This window comes from Neofelis nebulosa, chromosome 9 (genome assembly GCF_028018385.1).
Source record: "Neofelis nebulosa isolate mNeoNeb1 chromosome 9, mNeoNeb1.pri, whole genome shotgun sequence".
Taxonomy (NCBI): Eukaryota; Metazoa; Chordata; class Mammalia; order Carnivora; family Felidae; genus Neofelis; species Neofelis nebulosa.
In genome coordinates, this window is record NC_080790.1 from 23463584 (window position 1) to 23485974 (window position 22391).

Sequence of the window (22391 nt, forward strand, 5' to 3'; positions counted from 1 at the left end):
TGCACACCTCCCAGGTAAGACAGATGTGCATTCTCAGGAAATATCTTAAACTTCTTAGACAACAGACCTGCCCCCTGTTTCCTGCCCACACTTCCTCCCTCCCTTCCCTGTCTTATAATAAGGTATACAGTAACTATTGGATGGATGGATGGGTGGATGGATGGGTGGATGGATGAATGAAAGGAGGAGAACATTCTATGCCTGCCAGTGCTGTTCTGTAGTGTAAATTTAACTTGGGTCTTTCGCCACAAGGAAGTACTGGGCAAAACAATGGAGAGAGGCAGTCTTAGGCAGTAAAATGTTGCACCAACCACAGTGTCATAGGGCCCCAGGACAGCCCAAATGGATGAATACTGCCTCAAGGGGCTGGGTGCCCTCAGCTGCACTCTTGTTCTCGACTCCTCAGAGCCAAAACCTTCAGCTCCACCTGCCAGAGACAGGTCTGCTGCCCCTGAGAAGGCTGCCCTGCCTTCATCTCAGTCTGCTCCTACGCTGACAACCTTCTCCTTCGGCCATGCCAAAGAAGCCCGCCTCTTGCTCAAAGAAGAGGACCAGAGGGAGAGCAGTACCAAGGTATCTGGAAAGTGAGGGGAGGAGAAAGTTGGGGTCAGAGTGGACCACTGGATGAACACAAGCATGTTTCTGAAGTACATAAAAGCGGGGCCAGCTTGAGGAGGGCAAGGAAGAGCCCTGAGGCAGCTACCCTGGTACTTAAGGCTGGAACCTATAGATGGTTTGGGGATCAGGACAGAAGAAAGGGAGAGAAACAGGAGAGAGGAAGAGAAGGGTGGGGGGAATGGCTAAGTGAAAGGCAGAGTACAGTGGGGATCTGAGGGGTGAGATTGGGGAGGAAGGGAGGGCAGAAGGAGGTCACACATGGTTCGGAAGGAAGCAGGAAGTGGAGAGTACAGAGGGGCTTAGGTGAACCAAGTTGAGTAATTTGAACCAACACCCAATATAGCAACTGAGAGGCCGCTGACTCAGAGGCAGATCAGCCAAAGGCTGTGCTTGACAGGCTGACAAATACCTTGCACTTCTAAGGTGACCTTGGTCCAGATGATTCTCTTCCCTGGTCTGGATGAATTTACTAAAACTTGAAGAGTCACTGTTATGGGAGATCCGTGCTCAGTCTTTGAAACAGAGATATAATATACAAAAGGACTGCTGTGTGCATGAGCTATGTTAGGATCCCGTGATGATGATGATGATAAGGCCCAGGTGCCACAGCTCTCCCACACCAGCCAGGGCGCCAGGAATGAAATGAAGGCAAAATGATTCAGGGCCATGAGATGACCTCACCACCGACCCACCCTTGGCCACTCACACCCATGGTCAGACCTTGGGTCTCATGATAACTTCATCCCCATGGGCACCTCACTTTCCAGTGTCCCCATCTCCTGTTGTTCTGGCTTCGTCCATCCACAACCCAGCCCCAGCATTGCTCCCTGCTCTTGCATCAACAACATCCTCCTTGAAATGGGACCACTCCCATCAGCATCTTAGCTCTCTGTTATTTCTGTATTCTTCGGAAAACCAGACTACTCCCTTGCCTACACCCATTCTTTCCTGAGTCCACTGCAGTTGGGTTTGGGCCCCACTGACACTGCTCATGCCCAGGCCACCATTGACCTCCACCTCCCACATGCAGCACAGTCCATTCCTCCTCTAACCTGACCCACCAGTGGCTTTAATGGCTTGTCCTTCTTGAAGTCTTCACCTTGGAGGGGAAGCAAGGGGGTGGTTTCCTTCTTGATTCTCTGCCTCCATCAGATTTCATTCCTTCCTGGTTCTTCTTGGCTGGCTCCTTCTCATCCTCCTGCCCTCTATACACTGGAGGCCCTAGAGCCCTGACCTCTGGCATCTGGTCTATTTATATTGACCCCCTGTGACCTGATCCAGGCCAAGCATTAAGTGGCATCTATATGCCGAGGACTCCCAAATTTCTCTGTCTGGCCCAGACTTTCCCCTGACCTCCAGTAGCAGTTAAATTATATTACTAAGTGTGTATTCACTGATACTCTGCATTTCCATTTAGATATCTAATTATATTTCAAACGTACCTTATCCAAAACTGAACTGTTGAATCTTTACCCCCCCTCCCCAAATCTCCTCTTCTCCCAGGGTCCCCTCTCAGTGAATGGCAGCCTTCCAGCTACACTGGCTGAAAATCTTGGGCCCATCCTTGCCTCTGCTCTTTCTCTGTCACCCCACACCTCATATATCAGCCAAAGTGGTGGGCCCTACTTTTGGGACATGTCCAGAATCAGGCCACTTTGTCATCTTCATTCTTGCTGTGGTAGTGCAAACCCCACCACATGTAAACTCTTGGTTCTATTTTGCAACTTCTTGTGAGTCTTAAGTTGTTCCTAAATACAAAGTTAAAAAAAAAATCAGTAACACTTAGGGGAACCCCCTCACCCCCCAGTGGAAGTCAGATCATGTCACTTTTTGTGCTCAGAACCTCAGCGGTTTGCTGTGTCCTTCAGAGGACAAGTTCAACTCCCCACCAAGGACCACAGCGACTGGTACACGCCTGCCACCTTCCACCCTGTGTCCTACCATCCTTTGATTGGGGTGGTCCAGCCAGTACCCTCACCCCTACCACACCCAGCACACTCCAGCCTCGGGGCCTTTGCACTCTATTCCCTCTGCTTAGCACACTTCTCCCCTAGAAGTCTGCATGGCCCCTGTTCCCTTATCTCATTGCTGTCTCTGCTTAAATTTCACCTCCTCAGGGAGTGCCTCTGGGTCTTCCTACTTAAAATGGAAGCCCTATCACCCTCTGTCCCTTATTCTCCTTCCAGTACATATCACCTGATGTTCGAGATTGGTCTGTTTGCTGTCTCCCCACTCCATGGCAGCCTTTAGGGAGCAAGGTCTTGGTGGTTGTGTTCATTCCCGGTACAGTGATGGCACACAGAAGCCACTCACATTCCCAATGATTGAATAAATGGAGGTACAGAAAACACAATTGGGTCCTCGGGGTAATGGAGTTTGCCTTGACCTTGTGCCAGATCCAGGTCACCATCTCCAAGTCTGCCCAGGAGAAGATGCGGCTGAGGCAGATGAAGGAGTTGGAGTTCCAGAGGGCACAGGAGCCGGAGAGGGAGAGGGAGCTTGCTTCCCAGAGCCTGGGCTCCCGGAGATCCCTGATGAAGGAAGGTACTGGGTGCCTAGGGCAAGATTCCCTCAGGCTGGGGAGACCTCTTGGCCAACCCCTGGGCAAGAGAGGGACTACCCACAGCTCCCCATGTCCCCCAACCTCACACCAGACAGGGGGCCACGGATGGGCCCGTGTCCAGAGGAGGACACTGGGGCCGAGGACAGGCGGGACCAGCTCCATCCTAGGGCTTTCTTTGCCTCCACAGGCCTCCTTCCCCTCCGGGGCAGTGGAACCTTGTCTGTGCCCACTGGGCTGAGCATCCCACGCAGAAACATGGGTGTCACCCTCAGGAAGCGGGCCAACCGGCCCTCATTACCCAGCATCCCTGTCAGCAAGCAGGAGCCCAGCTTTGCCCGCCATGCTTCAGGTAGGGGCCAGACCGACTGGCTGGGGGGCACACGTCCCGCTCACTGTGCTGCCTCGGGATGCTCTGGGGGCACGACAAAGGTGACCGGGATTGCTCCGCTTCTCCTCATTACCCATGTTAGAGTAGAGGGTGGCCTGAGGTGCAATCACCTTGCCAGAGAGAGAGGAATAGTGTGGGAGCCAGCCTGGAGACCCAGGGAATTGCAGCTGAATTACTGGGAGAAGGGCAGGTGTGTCCAGCCCACATGACTTGTCCTGGAGGGCTCACCAGTGCACCAGGACCACAGATCCTGTGGAAAGCACCCATGAGAGTAGCTGGAAACATCAGGAAGAGGAAGAGAGCGGTCTGTAAAGACCTTGGGTTCCTACACTTTGCCTCATAAAGTGTCAGTGTTGGATAGGGCTGGTTACAGCCTGCGATCTCAGGATCCAAAGGTTCTGTGGGATGCTCAGGAAGGTGCCAAGGGACAAAGGAGGCTCTGACCCCATTCTACCTGAGCAATACCTATTTTGCCTCACTTTTTTGTTTATTGCATAACCACTTGAGAGTTCAAGTTTGAAAGATTTTCTACTAAAGAACATTGGAAAACAACCAGCCTGGTTCACAGTTTCTTTAAGTGGGGGTGTGGTGGGACCATGGTGGTAGAATAGAACACCTTTTTGGTGCCAGAAATAATATTGACTCACCCTTCTTTTCCATTCTCTTTCTATCCCTCTGATTCTGTCAAGCAGAAAGTCTAAATTCGGTGCTGGTCTTTAGCATGCCTCGCAGACTTGGAATCTCCTTTTTAAACAAAGAGATCTTCCTTCCAGCTGGAGGCATCAGAAACTGGCTATAATTTGATAGCTGGAGTTTATATCATCCTTTTACTTTTCTTGCAAATACCCTATTCTATGACAAAATAATATTTGTTTACCAATTACAGCAGTGACATAAATCTCCCTTTAGAATAAACTTATTTAAGATTCAAAAAGTGGGTCAGCTTGAAGAAACATGCCATATGAATAAAATTATAGGTAATTAAGAGATATGACAAATAATCGTGAAAGTGGTAATTGAATGGTTGACACTCAGGAGATATTGTTCTAGATAATCCACTCCATTCATTTTACAGACAACAGGACTGAGACCCAGAGACCCAAAGTCCCCTAAGTTGACTTTAGGTGATGGTGGCCCATAGGGACTAAGATTTTGGCTAATGACTCTTATCCAACACCAAAGCTGAGAGGAGAATCCAGTCTCTGAAAAGTCTCTGAAAAGAAGTAGCAAGGAAGTGAGGTGTGGCAGTGACAGCTCTGGGTTCAGAGCAGACCCTCTTGTCATGGCTCCGTGGAGGGACTGTGGGGGAAGGGGCCCAACCTCTGAGGCCTCAGTGCCGTGATTCAGGCATTGGACCAGATAGATGACTAAACTGCCTTCCTGTTCCACTAGGATTGTGTGATTCTGGCCCTGTCCCCAAGGAAGGAGAGCCTAGAAAACATGACCCGATTTTTAAACAACATTCCAGCTTTTCGGCAGTCCCTGCCAGTGTGGCCACATCTTGACCACGCGGGCCCCAGTTAGCTGCGTTGTCTTGTCTCCCTGCTTCCTCCTTTGGACCCCTTCCCTGCCTGTGGGCAAGTTCGCAGAGGATGGAGAGTGGGGGGGAGGAGGACAGACTGATAACACAGGTTCCTGGGTGGGGATGACGTTAGAACACAACCAGTGTGAGTAGGGGCTCCCTCCTTGACAGATGTATGAGCCTCACCCAACCACAGATAGGGTAGGGTTGGGGGTGAGTCACTGGCATGGTGTGCTTTGTCACATGACATCAACAGCATACCACAGGCCAGCTTGTTCAGAACCATCAGGTTGGCAGGGCCGGGACGGAAAAGGCCGACAAAAGGTGGAGTGCTGGGTGGTGTCCGTGGCCCCCCGGCGGTGAAGCACAGGCCCTGCCCTCTCGGCCCCCACCAGTCCCTTCTCTGAGCACACCTCGTGCGAGGGGGGCTTGGGACGCGGCCAAGCCTGGGTCCTCCTGCTGAAATGCTCCCTGTTCCTTCTCTTTTCTGTGAGTGCAGTCAACTCACTCCCTGCGGTGCTTACCTTGGGGTCTCCCGAATGGGAAGAAGAGGAGGAGGAGGTGGCTCTCAGAGCCTTTAAGGAGCTGAGGCCTTTCTCCAACCCTGAGCTGGGGCTGATGGATGCCCTCCAGTGCCTCGAGAGCAGCGACTGGTGAGGAGACCCCTTCTCCCCCTACTGCAAGGGGAGGGGTGGTGGCAGGGGCACCCCTGGTCTGCAGGGCTCCTCCCTACCTGCCTGTGACGAGGTCTGGAACTCGCTTCCCAGGCAGATGAAGGAGAAGGGCCTGGTGAGCATTCAGCGCCTGGCGGCCTGTCATTCAGATGTCCTTGCTGGGAGGCTGCACGACGTGTCCTTGGCTGTGACGGGGGAGGTGAGGCCACCTAGACAGCTGGGCACTGTCCCCACCCTGCAACCACTCCCCCTTCCCTGGTGCCCCTGTTCAGTGAGGGTCACATGGTAGCCACGGAGGGGCCATGGCTTCCTCCCTGCTTACTTCTTAGCCCTCAGCCATGGAGGTGGGAGGTACCCGCCCATTTCTCAGAATGGAAGACTGGGGCCTGGGGTTTCCTTTGTTCTCATCGCTGGGTATTGTAATAATTGGAATCCTGTATGCCCATTTGCCACAGCCCTGTGCTGTTCTCTGTACTCAGATGCCTGAGCAGGGTTGGAGTGTTCTGGGCTAAATCTCCATCTTCAGGGAAGTTGTAACATTTCCCAAGGACTTTCTCCCCTGGTACTGGTCCTGGGCCTAGGCCGGGCCTGGAGAAACAGTGGGGCTCCTTCTTGGGAATAGACTATTCCAGTGGTGAGGGCGGGGCAGCTTGTGAAGACCAAATTGAGCATTATTTGTAAAGGTACTTTGCTGACTAAGTGTTGCCCAAATTTCAGATGTTCAAATTTAAAATTACAGGTGGAATTAATAATTATGGTGATAACAATAACAGTGTTTTTTAAGAAAATAGGGCTGTTTTGTCCAGAACTGCTGCAAGGTTTTCGTTTCTAGCCTGGCAAGGCCTAGGCCTGCAATGAGGGTGGAAGTGGTGGGAGAGGGTGGTGCCGTGCCCTATTCTTGGTATGTTCTGGAGCCCTTGGCAGAGTCCAGCGGTCCTGGACGGTCCCTCTCCCATCTTTCTCCTAGGTCACCAACCTCCGCTCCAAAGTGTCACGCCTGGCCATCAGCACCCTGGGAGACCTCTTCCGGGCCTTGAAGAAGAACATGGACCAGGAGGCCGAGGAGATCACCCGCTGCCTGCTCCAGAAGATGGGGAATACCAGCGAGTTCATCCAGAGAGCGGCCAACCGGTCCCTGGGGGCCATGGTGAAGCATGTGACCCCTGCCCGCTCCCTGGGGGCCCTCACCTCAGCGGGCATCTAGTATGTGCTGGCTCGTTGTGGGAGGGGTGGATTGGGAAGGTAAGGCGAGGGGAGAGCCCTGGGGATGGGAGGGGAGCAGGCAGATGGGACAGGTGCCTCACACATTTAGCTGGGGGAGTAAGACCCTGCTTCCTGGGGGGCTTCTCTCCCGCCCTTCCTGGGCCAGGCTGGGGATAATGAGGTGAGCTCAGGGCAGCCCTGGGCCTCAGCTGGAAGGGGAGAGCTGCTGTGTTCTGGGGAGATCACAGTGTCCGTGGTAATATCCTGGAGACAGGGCTGAGAGGCAGCCTGCAGCCTGTACCTCTCCCAGGGGAGGGGCGTTCTTTCTGATGAAATCCGGGCTATGAGGAGAGCAAGGCACAAAATGTTACTTCGGCTCACACCTCTTGGCATTTTCCTGGGCGGAGGAAGGTGCTTTCTACCATCGGAGGCTTTCTGCAGCCAGATTTGCTTTCATTTGTGGAACTAAAACTAAAGCAAAACCAAAACCTTTTCCCAAAGCCTTTCTCTCAACCCCAGAGCCGGTCGCGACGCTCCTGCAGGAGACTTCTCAGATAGACCCCAGGCTGTGTTGTAGCAGCCATTGCCTTTGGTAATGGCACCAAAGCCCAGTACAGAGAGTAAGGGGCTCCAGAGCCGTGTCGCCTGCGTTCACATCCCAGATTGTTACTTGACTTCTCTGTGCCTTGGTTTCCTCATCTGTAAAATGGGGATAATAATGGTATATTCCTCATAAAACAGTGAGGAGTAGATGAATTGATTCATGAAGGAGCACTTAGAACAGTGCCTGCCTTTACTAGAACATTTATTGAGTGCCCACTGGGGCTGTTATTAACTTGGGAGAAATTAATTGTACTTTTTTCTGGATTCCTCCCTTAGCACAGCTTCCTCACAGGCAAAATGATGGTAACAGTGGCTTATGGAGTTGAACCTATAATAGATGGAAGGTGTTCAGCAGGGTACCTGGCTCAGTGCATGCACTAATTACAAATTGAACCACCCTATCATTGTTGCAGGAACCAGGGTCAGGTGTCCTCAGGGCTGTGCACTTGAATTCCCAGGGATCTCGCTAAAATGCAGATTCTGATTCAGATGCTAATGGAGCTGGTCCTTGGACCATAATGAGTAGGGAGAACCCAGAAGACCCCTTTGTGTTACACTGGATGGGACCCTGGGGGAAATAGGGGTCAGTGCTGCCTAATGAACTGTGGACACACAGACCCCGTTGGAAAAGGTGGGAAAGAAACAAGTGGCACCCTGATGGGCTTCTCTTGTAAGATTTCAGGTTCCTCCTGTTGTGGTTACCAAGTCACCCATTGATTCCCCTGTCCCTCCCTCCTGTCTCAATTCATTTCAACAAACGTGCAGTAAGCTCCCACCACGTGTGGGCATGTGCCGGGCACCAGCAGGGCACAGGATTCCACTGAGAGGAAGCTTGGTTCCAGCTCCCTGGGAGCTCCTAGCCTGGTGGGAGAGCCACAGGGGTGCACCTGTACTTCCCAGGGGACAAGGGGATATTCTGCCTAGGGGGCTGGAGAGGGCAGAGATGGAGACGTTGATTGGGTAGGATCTTTCTAGGTGAAGAAAAGATGGGGAAGGCAAACATGGGCTCAGGAAGGCACAGGGGTGGTGAGCCTTCAAAAGATACACCAGTCCAGCTCTCCCCTCCCCTCTGCTAGCCTCCAGCACCTTTGACAGGGACTGTGGCACAGCATCAGGTGGCTTCAGGTGCTCCTTCTTCCTTGTGTTGTTGCCATTGTCATCCTGGGTTCTATTGTCAGGACGTGGCTGCTCTTTCCTTGAAGATTCCCTGTAGCCCGTAGGAGACAGATTTCAGAGCCCATCACAGCATGAAGCATGGGTGCACAGGTGTAGGTCCATGTGTGGCACTCTAGGGACCCCACACTCCATTCCTGTGTGAGCCCTTGACTGTATTTTATTTCCTTTCAGCCACCGAAACCCCTTAGTCCGGAAATGCACTGCCGAGCACCTCTCAGCCGTCCTGGAGCAGATAGGTGCCGAGAAGCTTCTCTCAGGCACCAGGGACAGCACAGATATGCTGGTGCACAACTTGGTGAGGCTGGCCCAGGACTCCAACCAGGACACCAGGTGATGCAGGGCCGGGGGCCTGAGGGCTGCTTACCTGGCCAGCCCAGGGCAGATAAGACAACCAGCCAGCCCTGAAGGCCCTGGCCCCCCATAGCTCAGCTTCCCTGGGGTCGGATAGACTGAAGCTGTTTGCTTTCCTCAGGGCTGCTGTCTGTCTCTGTGCACAGGCATAGCCAGGCCTGTAGGAGGGTCCACACTCCCTGCCTCCGGTTCTCCCTCTCTCCTGCTGCCCTCCCTCCCCATCCTGACCCACCCCAGTTCCACTCTTGAAGACCACTGTTCATTCCTTCCAAGGATAGTGAACAGATCATTTTTCATTATTAGGTATAGGGCAATGAATAAGAAAAATTAGGCCTCTGCTGTCCTGGATCTCACCCCTAGTCTGGGTAGGCAGAAAATAAAGAAATTATTATGATTCTTCTAGATATGGATAAAGGATACAGAGGAAAAACGCTAAGATGTAACGGAGAATGGGGTGGCAGCTACTTTGATTACAAGTCTGGGGAGATCTTTCTGAAGGGTGACATTTGAGTTGAGAACGGATGGGCCAGCAGGAGCTAGCTCTTTGGGGGTCTGGGGTGCGAGTGTCCCAGGCAAAAGAAATGGTACAGAGGCCCCGTGATGGAGGAAGAAGAAGGCTGGGCTGCAGGGTGCCTGGTGAGGGGGGAACAGTTGGCGGGAGATGAGGCAGACAGGACAGGGCCAGGCCTGGCAGCCCCCCACACGCCACGGGCAGGAGCTGGGATTCGGGCTGGTGTGTGACCGGAAGCCACCGGAGGATTTTTAGTAGGAGTGTGAGGAGATAATTCGATGGTGTTAAACAGGAGAGTGACAGAACCTGATTCCCTGTCTTGGAGAGCTAGGGTTAGGGTCCAGTTAATCACACTCCTTGGTTCCTGGGTCTGGTCACCAGATCTGGAGACCACACCAGCTCGGGGACTGCTCCACAGCCGTGTTCTGTGGTGTGCACCAGCCGGTGCCTTCACACCAGCAGTCCACGGGTGGGCCCTCCCCACTGCGACAGCGCCCTGCATCACATGCGCACATGGCTCCCTGATGGAGCAGAGAGCTGCTGGGAATGTGCCCTGGGGGCAGGACTGTGGTCAGGGGCATGTGTCCCCTGACGCAGCCCGAGCACTACAGGGCGCCAGGGAGCACGCTGTGCCCCTCCGCCCCCTACCCGTGGCGCCAGTGCCCACGTCCTCGCAACCTTGCATTATCTGGATTTCTAATTTTCATTGATCTGATGGGTAAAAATAACAGCTCATTATTGTGTCAGACTGCTCCTCCCCCACCCCGATTACTAGGGTTTATGTTTCTTTATAGGCTCACTGCCCTTTTGATTTTTAAAAATAGTCTTTCTGGTGGCTCATTGGAGGATTGCTAGGAGAGAGGGAGCAGGATGGACGAGGGGCACCAGACAGAGGGCTGCTCCCCAGTCCCTGACAGGGGTACTGAAGGCTAGCAGAGGGTGGGGAGAGCTGGATTGGGGTGTCTTTTGAAGGCAGGGCCAACAGGATGTGGGTGGTGAGGCTTTCAAAGAGAAATCAAAGATGATGCTTGGGTTTTTCAGCTGAACAGCTGGGTAAGTGTTAGTGCCAGTCACTGAAATGAGGATTATTGGTGGGGAGCCAGAAGGTTTTATAGATTTGTTTTTGGTTGTTGGTGGGGGGATGGAAATCAAGATCCAATATCTCTCCAGCTCGAATGTCCCTCTCCTTTCTGACCTCTCTTCCATTGCAGGAATTGACTACATTCCATTTTCCTTCTTGGCTCCTATGCCTCCCGGTGTCTGTGGCCCTGCACTCCCTGGTTCCGCTCTCCCTCTGTGGCCCCCTCTCTGCCTGCCTGCCACAGCAGTGTCTTCATTCTTGTCCCCCACTTACAATTCTCCCTGACCACTGTCACCACTTCCGTGGCTCCAGCCCGAGCAACTCTGATGCTTCCTAGGGTCTCCCTTCCCTGAGCATCAGTGCTTTACCTCTACCTCCAGAGGGCCTGTCACCAGATGTCCCACTGTTATCCTTGGGGCAGAGTGTCCCTCAATGAACCCATTGCCTTCTCCCCAAGCCTTTCTCTGGCTGTGTTCCCTCTATTTTTCTTTTTTAAATATAATTTATTGTCAAATTGGCTAACATACAGTAGGTACAGTGTGCTCCTGGTTTTGGGGGTAAATTCCCGTGATTCATCACTTACATACGACACCCAGTGCTCATCCCAACAAGTGCCCTCCTCAATGCCCACCACCCGTTTCCCCCTCTTCCCCACCCTCCCCCCATCAACCCTTAGTTGGTTCTCTGTATTTAAGAATCTCTTATGGTTTGCTTCCCTCCCTCTCTGTTTGAAATTATTCTATTGTTAAAAGTCACTATTATTTACTGAGTCACTGAAGATGCAAAATAGAGACCTTCCTACTTTATTGATTCTAAGACACACAGTTTCCCCCGCATTTTAGTATCTTACAATCAGAGGCATCTCACCGTTGCTGTTGGCCAGGCAGCAATTTTGATTTGGGTTTTACTATCTGCACATTTGCAAACTTGGGTCGTTATTGCTCATAGCATAAACCCTTGAATTACAGTTTGCATTGTAGGAAGTAAACTATGAGGCTTTCTCTGCTTGTTAGCCTTTTATATTTATTTTAAGAAGTCACCGTGGATGCTCTGTGGGGACTTGTTGAGTTTAATTGCTCTCTAAAATGTCTTGGAAATATTACACTCTTATTCAGCATTGAAATGAAAAGTTATAGTGTATGAGAAAAGGTATGGAAATAGAGAGATGGGACATAAATTAGATATTAATGCAAACAGTCATCATGGAAGGAATAACCAAATTCCACATTTTCTTACAAGGCCACCACAAACCAAGTAGTTTACCCAACCTAAGGAGGGAAGGGCACTACCTAAAAGTAACGTTAACTCCGTTTCTGAGATAATACAGAGAAGGGTTGCCTTCCGACATGGGGCAGTGTCATAGAAGGCAGTGGAAATTGCCAGTGTTTTCTGTTTCTGTTTTTCCTTAGTGGAAAATAAGTCAATGGTGCATGTTATGATCAGTGGAGTCTTAGGTTGAGTGAAATACGAGAACGGAAGATGCTTTGAGCTCCACCTCCAATCAGCTCCCATACCCTGAAGTTTCAACTTTCTCGGCATGTCCTGAATCTGACCACCCCTCCTTACTCCCACTCTACCGCCTTATTTCAGGACTTCATCATCTCTCGCCTGGACTATTACGGTGGCCTCTTAGCAGGTCCCCTGCCCCCCTCCCCCCTGCCTTGTCCACAGAGACGCATCCTCCACACTGCTGCCAGAGACATATCGACTTCAGTGTAATTCTGATCATTCTTCAGCTTCCCACTGCACGCAGGTTAAAGCCCAACTCCTTCATGTTTTGAGAAATTGGGTCGTACCTTCTCTGTATTCTATCCCGCATCTAGGTCTTGCCTGTTGTTTTCCAACCACAAGCCTGCTGACATGTCAGACCATATAATGGATCCTAGAATGACACCCCTCCACCACCCTCTTACCCCCTAATCCGTCTCAATCTTGAACTCCTACTCATCTTTTGTGTCCCAATCTAAGGGTCACCTCTTCTCTGAAGTCTTCCTTGATTCCCCGCCCCCTCCACCCAGCACTGTTCACCAGGTAGAGCTGACCACTTCCTCCCATACTGCCCCACTGCACCCTTCCTCGGATTTCTAGATGCCCCATACTAGAAAAAGTTAAGTACGTTTCAGTATAGTCATCCAAAGGAATATTATGAATGCACTAAAAAGGATGACATGGGAAGATGATTAATGATAAAGTGAAAAAAACCAGAGGCAAGTTGTATATACATTCTGATAGCAAAGAAAATGTATACGCATCAAAAAGACTACATGGAAATATGTAAAAATTTAATAGTAGTTTTCTCTTGGTAATGGGGCTTTGGGTGATGTTTATTCTTTTATGAATCTAGTTTTTAACTGCTCAATTAGCGATTCCTGTCTTCATTAGAAAAAGTATTAAAAACTCTGTTACTACAATTAGAAAACTTTTGTAAATCTGTAAAGCAGATTTATGATGCATTTCTATGGCTATTTTTTCATCCCTTTCTTTCTCCTGTGGCAGGTTTTATGGCCGGAAGATGGTGAATATCTTGATGTTGAACACGAAGTTTGATGCATTTCTGAAGCAGAGCCTCCCGTCCCACGACCTGCGGAAGGTCATGGCTGCCATTAAGCAGCGGGTGAGTCGGGGGCACGAGCAGGTCAGGGTGGAGATCAGAGCTGGGCCGGTCAGGGGAGTGTGCACTCCAGAGGCTTCCGTTTCACTCACAACTCCTGCCTGGTGGGATGAATGTGATTTCCTTGCTCTGTGCTCGGACCTGGTTGTGCTCCTCTCTGCCTGTGTCCCTTGAGTTGCCGGGCGTCCACACTGTCTCCTGTTCAGTGAGGATCTTGACCCCTGCCCTGACTACCAGGGCTCCGGAAGCCTCGGCTGTTCCCTCCGAGGCTCTGCCAGGTGGAAGGGGTTATTCCTTTCCTTATGGTGTAGCCTGGAGTGGCCGGCAGTTCCCCAGAGGGCCACCCCTTTGGCTCATGTTCTGTGTGCATTTTTCAAGGGAATAGAAGACAGTGATGGACTTCCATCTGCCAAGGGCCGCAAGGTGTCAAGGAGTCTGGTGCTGTGTGAGAACGGGCTGCCCGGCAAGGATGGGTATGGCTGCGCCTGTCTCCCTGCAGCTTTCCTCGAAGGCTGACGACACAGACGTCCTGCTTGCCCTGGGCCAGGGGTGGCTCTGGGAGTCTGTGTGGATCTGGGCTACGGTGGAGACCTAGTTGGGTCTGCAGCACTCATGGGTGAATTTATAGGAGGTGTTCCCCACCCAAATCTCAGGGAGACCACATTGTGGGACCGGAAGCACTTGCCAGTAGAAGTTGGCCGCTGCAGTCTTGCCGAGTGGGGTGCAGTTCCACTCGTACAGGCGGGGCATGTTGCTGGCCAGGCCCTCTGTGGGCACTCAGTGTTTCTCCACCCGCTTAGAGCAGCACACCCTTTTGCCATCAGGGTGCCCTGCCTGGGACAAATTTAGAGGCAGAGCTGGGAGGAAGGTAGATGAGAGGGAATGGGCGGAGAGGCTGGAGGGTGGGTAGGTGCTGGGAGGAGCCGAAACCAAGCAGAAACCTCCTGATCACTGATGTGCCTGAAACTCAAACTTCTTCTGTGGTGTCGGGGAGGGATCATATCTGAACTCCTTAGCAGGCGCCCAGGAAAGCCCCTGTCACCTCGTTAAGATTAGCTTCCTGCTCTCTTCTACACACAGTCTCTCAGCCAGACCGGAGCAGCTCATGTTCCCTGCCCATCCCCCTTCCCCACCATCCTATCTCCTACTGAGCCTTTCTTTGCTTATGCTGAGCCACCTGCATCTAGAACATGCCTGTTTATTCTGCAAGACTCCACAAGATTCGGATCACTGTCACCGTCTCCCCGAGGCTCTCTCTGTGCCCTCTGTTCTTCAGTACTCTGTCAGCCGGTTGACCCACCTGTCTCCCATTGGTCTGTGAGCTCCTTAAGGCAAAGGGCGTGTCTTTCACGTCCCTCTTCTCGGTGCCCAGTACAGCTCCTGGCACTCAGTGGGCAAACAGTGTGGAGTGTAGGACTGAATGACAGAATGGATGGTGTTGGGCTCTTTCAGAGGGGACTTGGGTGCAGGGCATGAGCTCAGAGAGCCGGGTTCTGAGCTGGGGTGGGGGATAGGAGTCATGTTTGGAACTGCTCTCATACTGGCTGCACTGGATCAGGGGATAACTATAGCTATGTGCCCCCACAATGATAGAACGGGGAGTCTTAACATTTCCTTGGTCACTGGAGAAGGGCAGGGCCTAGGCAACCAGGGCTCAGGACACAGTCAGCTGGCAAGACCTTTCCTCACTCCTACATTAAATGTTTAGTCATTCTTTCGTGGACTCCCACTTCTCGCTCTGATACCCATCCCCCATTCTTCACATGTTTTCTGAAAAGAGAAAAAAAGGCAGGAAGAGAGAGCCCTATCCCCTGATGAAAGGATGGGGCTCTAGGCAACCCGATTGTTTTGCCCTGAGGAAAAGGCATTTCCAGAGTTCTGGGGCCAGTGTCCTCAAGCAGCGGGTGGAAAGCTGGGGGTGGACTAAGCTGCAGGTGACACTCCTGTCTCAGTTCCACCTGTCTGGGAGGGTCATGGGACAAGAGGTGCATCCATCTTCTGGGGCTTGCCCAGGTCAGAAGTTCCTTCTGCGTAGGCTCAGTTCCAATGGCCCTCGGCTGGCAGGGCTACGGCCCTCCATGCACAGTGGCCCGGAGGTGGTGGAATGGCTTCGGGAGCTGACGCGACTGCTGGAGGCCAGAGAATATCAGTCTCGGATGGAGGGCGTGGGGCGGCTCCTGGAGCGCTGCAAGGCTGAGCCAGAGCTCATCACCGCCAACCTGGTCCAGGTGAGTGCTGCCCCTTCCCTGCTGTCTCACCTGGCTGTCCCCTGTGGGTGCAAATTCAATTTGGAAAACTCAGGACAGGGTTTGACATTGTGCCAGACCCCTCAGGGTAAAGGGAGCCCGAAAAGTACCTGCTATCCAGTTGCCTTGGTAACGCTGTGGGACTGCCTGGAAGTAGCCAAGGGGGCAAGGGCATCACCTCTTGCCAGGCCCCTTGGGACCACCCAGAGATGTCCTGGCATCTCTCATCCCTCTAGCAGGTTTATAGCAGGGTGGTGGGGGGGGGGGGGAGCGGGGGGGGGGGCGGCGGGGGAAGCTAGAGGTAGAGGATGCCACGGCTGAAGGCTGCTCCTGGTCTAGCCAGGCACATGATGTTTGGGGGCAGAGTATGTGTTGGCCAGGGGACTGGCCATGATGGCTGGACAGGTGGGTTAGGAGCAAGCACAGGCCTTTCACAGGCTGGAAGCAGGGGCAGATGTTTGCTTCTTCCAGGACTGAGGCTGCTGATGGTCAAGCCATGTAGCAGAGTACTTAGGGCACAGGCTTGAAGTCAGCAGCCTCGCTGTGTGATCTGGGGCAAGTTAGTGAACCTTTTTCTGCCTCAGTTTTTGTTTTGTTTTTAATAGTAAACTGAGGATGGGAATGCATGCTTCATCGGTTTGGATCGTTCCGTGAGAGTGCAGGGTACCTAACGGGATGCTCTAGATGCTTTGACGCAATGAGTGCTCAATATACAGTTGTTCTTGCCCTCTTCCCCTCTTTCCGTTTTGAGGAAGTAAGCTCCTCGTCACTGAGAATGTTCTGGTGTAGTTTGGATGACCAGGAAGGCAGGAGGAATCCCTGCCAAGGGTGGTTGGTTGGGTTGTGGGCCTCCTGCCCAGCCTGGGTTCCCATGGGCTCTTGGTTTCTGTTTCCTCAATAGGTCTTTGATGCTTTCACCCCAAGGCTTCAGGACTCCAACAAGAAAGTGAACCAGTGGGCCCTGGAGTCCCTTGCCAAGATGATCCCCCTCCTCAAAGAAAGCTTACACCCTATGCTGCTGTCCATCATCATCGCCGTTGCAGACAACCTCAACTCCAAGAACTCGGGGATTTATACCGCCGCCACGGCTGCGCTGGATGCCATGATTGAGAGCCTGGGTGAGCCTCCTGCCACAGCCCTGCTTGGCTCCATTACGCAGTGGGCTCGCTCCCTGAGCCCTCCGTGGGGTGGGCTCACCCTTCCTGCTGGGAATCAGCACAGTGCTAACAGGCACTGGGGCTTTCAGGCCAAATGTTTCCCTGGAGGCTGCAGAGGATGGGGGTGGACAGCCCAGGACCTGGTTGGCAGGCTTTTCCATGTCACAGCCACCTGAGGGTCCTCGACGGTAGGAGTGGAAGAGATGTGGAGATGATCTAGTCTTGCCTCCTCATAGTACATGTGACAGAAATGACTCAGCCAGGGTCACACAGTACTGAAGTGATTGAGCCAACAGGGCATGGAAGGAAAAATAGGTCAGGGTTACCAGGAAGAAGCTGGAAACAGTGTAGAGATGGTAACAGTGGGTGTGGCTTGTATGGGGACCAGGCCGGATGGCGGTGAGAGAGCAGAGCAAGTCTGCTGGGGAGGACAAAGTAGATGGGTGAGTGGACCCAGGTCCACTGATTGATTGTCTGATACAGGAGTCAGGCTGGGATCCCAGTGGCTTTTGAGCATGGGATGGACAAGCATTGCCTTTGAGAAAGACTGTTCGGGGCCAGGGCTCAGGGAGGGAGGAATTTAGGATGAGGGGTGGAGGGTGAAGGGGGAGTGGAGGTGGGGGGTGGGATGAAAAGGAAAAGGGGGGGGCAATGGGAGAGACATCAGAGAAGGCAAGAGCTCCTTAAGTCCTATGTGCTTCACACTAACACATCTTGGTTCTCCAACATCGGGTGGAATTTGGGGTACATCCGCTTCTGTTCTCCATGCCTTTCGTAGATGATTAGAAAGTGATATTTGGTGTATCTAAGATGCAGACTGAAGTGCAGATGTGTGTGTGATGTAGCACATGAGTACAGTCATGTCCAGACCAGAGGAACCAAGGGTTTTCAAACCACTCTTGACTCTATGTGACCAAGCTTATGCTCGGAGAACCACCTCTTTGGCCTTGTTGCTGTATGTCCTGATGAGCACAGAGCAATGTCCTGCCTCGAGAACCCACAGAGCATCCCCGTGGTGAGGCTGGAAACACCGAAAGGCACCCCTCCCCTCCTGGTGCCCACACCCTATGGGAGACCAGCTCCCTGGGGCTGGACAGCAGCTGTGTCCTTGGCTGAAGCTTCCAGAAGCAGTTTCAGTTACAAATCAAAGGCCTGGTCAGGCCCTTCTCTGCCTCTTCAGTTCATAAATACTGTCAATTTCCTCTCTTCATCTCAAAGGGAATTTATGATTTGCTGAGTTTGTTGCTGTAGAACAAACAATATAAATCCAGCTTTAAATTACGGCTAGTTCACAGCGCTGCTCTGGGTAAGTGAGATTGCTGTTGCCAATAACCACGGCTCTTGGTAAATCACTGCGGGCCCTGGATTTATTGGGAAAACCTGCACCAAGCAAAATAGGCTTTAGCTATTTGAAGAGGCTAAGCACCCTTGTCTGAGGAGAGGAGCTTTAACACTTTCCTCTCCAGGTGTTATTGTCTCCACTTTCTGTCCTTGGGCCATCCTCCTGGAGCACGCTGGAGCTTTGGAACTCTGGGCTGCAGGATGTGGTGTCTCACATTGTCACAAGGCTCAGGCCTTCTCTACCTGAGGCCCTCCTCTACCCACTTGGGTGGGACACCCTGGAAAGGGGTTGCGAGACGGCTGCTTTTGTGATCTGACCACACCCTGAGGCAGGCTGCAGCTTCCAGGAAAGATGCCTATAGTTGTCCTTTCCTCCTGGGACAGGGTCTCCTTGGAAATGGCTGATGATACCCCGCCCCCCCCCCCCCCCCCCCCCCCCCGGCCCCGTCCCATCAGTGAAAGGATCTGATGGGAGGAGAACAGAGGCAGGCATGAAGGGCACTATTTTCCTCTCTAATCCTTAGGTCAGTGTTAGGCTGGAATGGAATGTCGTTGGCCTCAGGGAGTTGGATGGAGCCCAGTAAATCCCTGGCAAAAAGCTCCTGTGGGGCCCAAAGGGGGAAGCACAGGGTCTTGGCTCCCGGTCAGTTTGAGCAGGTGCAACAGTGGCTCTCGGGGCCATGTGGCTTTGCTGTGAGCCATACTCACAGCCCAGTGAAGAGTCTTGGTTTTGGAGGTGTTTTTAACTAGCTGATTTCTATATCCAGAAAGAGCAGAAGTGGATGGGTTTAGATTGCCAGTAAGAATTCACCCCTGCCAGGGAGTACCTAGGGTAGAATCAAGCTCTCTCTGGGAATGGTTCTCATCTGTCTAGAATGGGCTGAGTCTGGCCTGCAGAGGGAAAAATGGATGCAAATAATTAAACTTTCCACTGTCCCAGGGGATTGGGTGGTAGACATAGAGACTGGGGCAGGAGTGGCAGAAGAGAAGGGGTGTAAATCTTCTCTTCCCATGTCACCCAGGTGGAGCCTGGTGGCTCCGATAGACTCTTAGCATCTCAGGGTCCCTTCTGGAAGTAGCTTGGAGCCCTTTGAGCAGAGGGAGCTTTTTTCCCAAGGCTGGTGTCACCCCCGACAAGGGATTCTTGGCTCCAGGCTGGAGAGAAACAGCCAAATGCTGTGGAGTACTTAAATGTGTAGAATCACAAAGAAATGACTCAGCAGGTTGTGGTTTGTTTCCCTGATCAACAGGGGGCCAGGAGAACAAGAACACAGTTGGGTAGTCTGCCTTCTGGCACAAAGTCCAGATGACACAGCCAAACTGGGAGGTTGGCCTTCTTAAGCAACCTTTTAAGGTCCCTCTTGATTCTGGAATTCAGTGATAAGTTGACTCAACAGTCACCACATCTCTTCCGGTTCCTTGGTTTTCCTGTGGGTGTATGGGGCAGGTGGTGCGGTGGTCCACAGAGCAAGTGGGGATTTCTTCCCATGTCCCCTTTTTTTTTGGGGGGGTGAGGAAGGAGACATGTGGGCACCTTGCTCTCTGACCTCTGCCCTTTGTTACTGCTGGAAGGAGCTTGGGGTGGCATCCTTTCTACTCTGCGCCAGGACCTTCTGATTTCAGGGGAGTTATTCTGGGGATCAGGGCAGTTCCTGAGCTGGCTGGCTGGTTCTGTCTTTGGGCCCTGTGACTGGGCTAGCTACAGAAGAAATTTCACTAATTAAAACATCAGGCTGCTGACAGCCACCCCCCTCCCAGTCAGACTTTGCATCAAAAGGAGTTCTGTTGATTAGCATGGCCCCAGGCCAGTGCTGGAGAGTACAGATAAGCTGGGAATGGGCAGCAGCTTCAGATCTACTTTTTTGATTTTTCTCTGACTCCGAATTCTTTACCTTATATAATCATATGACCAACATGGTATTGTGAAAGGAATTTAGAAACTCACCCATGGTGCCCCTCTAATATACCACCTGCTTAAAAATCTGTTCTATTTCCTGTCTGCCTGTGTACAGATTTCCCTTGTTAGAGATTGTAAGGTAAACACGATTTAGACTTTGCTTCTTTAACTATCCAGTATTCCATGCTATCATGCAGTGTTCCTACTTAAAAATAAGAAGTTTACTTTCCATCACGTAAAAGTCATACTTATTAATTATTGAGAAAATGGAAAATATAAAGCATTTGAAAGGAAAAAACCCTTCACCTTTAGTCTCAATTTCTCAGAAGAGACAGTTATTTAAAAAAAAAATGCTTAAGTTTTATTTTGGGGGCGGAGGGCAGAGAGAGAGGGAGAGAGAATCCCAAGCAGGCTCCACACTGTCAGCACAGGGCCTGACACAGGGTCTGATGCAGGGCTCGAGCTCATGGTTTGTGACATCCTAACCTGAGCTGAAATCAAGAGTCGGATGCTTAATTGACTGAACCATCCTAGGCACCCCTGGAAGAGACCATTATTAACATTTGGCTTTTTTCATTTTAGATTTTTTTCCTGTGCAGAGTCACGTGCATGACTCTTGTGCAGAGTCACGATCATATTACACATTTAAATTTGCATCCAGCTTAAAAAAAAAAAAAAGAAGCAGAGCGTGAGCATTTGCATATGATTACACACTGGAGTCACTTTTAACAGGTCTGTCACATGCTGGACCACATCTTGTGTTTTTCTGTTTAAATGGATCATTCCCACTTTTGCTGCAATGAACGCACCTAGCTTGGGTGGCTGTGTGGCATGTCATGATTCATGGAGTCCTGTGCTTATTGTTGGGAGTCCAGTTTGACTCCAGTTTCTTTGCTGTCACTGTCTATGCTACCATACTTTTTGTGCTTTAAAAAAAGTTCTCTGGCTCCCCAGTAGCCTGAGGAGGATGTGGCCTGGTGCGCTTAGGGCTTAGCTGCATGGGACAGGTGCAAGGCCCCGGAGACCTCCGCCCCCTTGCAGGGAGGGAAGGCGAGGCCCAGGGAGGACGGAGATGTGGCCTGCCAGCCTGTAGCTGTTTTCCCTACGCTGCATGGCTCTGTTTGCTCTTCGTCCAGGCAGTGCCAAGGCCAGCTGTGGCAGCTGTGGCTCCCTTGTGGTGCAGAACAGGAGCCTGTGAAGAGCTCCGGCTAATGGAACATGGATTTTTTTTTAAGGGTTTGGAAGTTAGATTCCAGCCTCTTAATGGTCTCTCCACCATTCAGATTGCTGGGCTTTTGGAACATTCTCAGGTAATAAGAGTAACACTAGCAGTAATAGCTGATACTTACATAGTAATTATATGCCCAGGGCAATATCCTAAGTATCATAACACGACAGCGGCTCTAAGAGGAAGATGTTATCCTCCTTTTATAGATGAATAAACTGAAGTGTAGGAGGTTTTGTCCAGTGTTAATATAGAGAAACGTGGAAGAGCCAGGATTCGGTCCAGGCAACCTGAACCCAGAGCTCACACCCTTCACCATTTATTTTCCTGCCTCTCAATAAACTTGGGTGTGACCTGGGTGGTGAGCCATCACTACAAAAGCAGACAGAGGAAGAGAGGCCATCTACTTGGGGTGTGGTGCTCTGGGGTTTATAAACCAGTTCAGGCATGCTTAATGTCTCTGCTTGAACACTTTCTGTGGTGCTAGAGCATTTATTGAGCACCTGTTGTGTGCCAGGCACATGGGAGCATTATCTGTCACAGATGTCTGTCGGATGTGCATTTTCTAGTATCCCCCGAGTTCTTTACCTGTCTCTGGCTCTGGGAGGCCATGTCAGCCACCAGGAGCGGGGAGGTCTGGCTGTGTCCAGAAAATGTCCTGAACTGAGTTTTGTTGGGGGAGAGCAAGGAGGCAGAAGTCCTTGTCCTTGGAGGTGAGCTCATGGTTAAAGGTGGGGGTGGGACAAATAGAAGCACCTGGAAAAAACAATGCAGACGACATTGATATAAAAACCTATGCTTACACGACTACAGATTGACCAAGTGGCCCTGAGACTGCTTCTCGCTAACTGCAACGTTCTAGAGGTTGGCATCTCTTTTATTTCCCAGAACAAATGATTTTAAAGACTCTTGCCTTATGGATGGACCTTTTGCAAGCAGCAGGGATATGCGTGATGTTCATGTGTACATCTCCTCCTCTGTACCCCTTCCAGCTCTCAGGAGGGGAGCTAGGAAATGGGAATGAGCTCTTAGCTAGAATTGTCGCCTGACGGGAAAAGCGAAGCCGTGCACATCCAGGGGGATGCTGAGGTATTTAAGGAACTCAGGGAAGGTGGAGCTTGTCTGGAAAGACTTCCTGTGGTGGGTCTCTAATCTCTGTCCCCTGCTAAGAGAAATCTGGCACCTTGAGTGGGTCAGCCCCTAGGATCCCAGGACCTACTTTCT

The 22391-nt window shown here is 51.6% G+C and overlaps 1 protein-coding gene across 3 annotated transcripts in view; it reads left to right on the forward strand.

Annotated features, from left to right (window-relative positions):
• Nucleotides 1-22391, forward strand: part of TOGARAM2 (TOG array regulator of axonemal microtubules 2) — a 68206-nt gene that overhangs the window by 39641 nt on the left and 6174 nt on the right. For 2 of the 3 annotated variants that reach the window (XM_058682926.1, XM_058682925.1), the window contains 11 exons: nucleotides 407-573; nucleotides 3015-3162; nucleotides 3369-3530; nucleotides 5591-5744; nucleotides 5859-5964; nucleotides 6733-6968; nucleotides 8919-9077; nucleotides 13187-13304; nucleotides 13680-13774; nucleotides 15337-15529; nucleotides 16449-16665. In XM_058682926.1, coding sequence (XP_058538909.1) covers nucleotides 407-573; nucleotides 3015-3162; nucleotides 3369-3530; nucleotides 5591-5744; nucleotides 5859-5964; nucleotides 6733-6968; nucleotides 8919-9077; nucleotides 13187-13304; nucleotides 13680-13774; nucleotides 15337-15529; nucleotides 16449-16665 — 1755 coding nt within the window. The remainder of the gene's footprint in view (nucleotides 1-406; nucleotides 574-3014; nucleotides 3163-3368; nucleotides 3531-5590; nucleotides 5745-5858; nucleotides 5965-6732; nucleotides 6969-8918; nucleotides 9078-13186; nucleotides 13305-13679; nucleotides 13775-15336; nucleotides 15530-16448; nucleotides 16666-22391) is intronic. The other variant, XR_009248311.1, reaches the window with a different exon arrangement.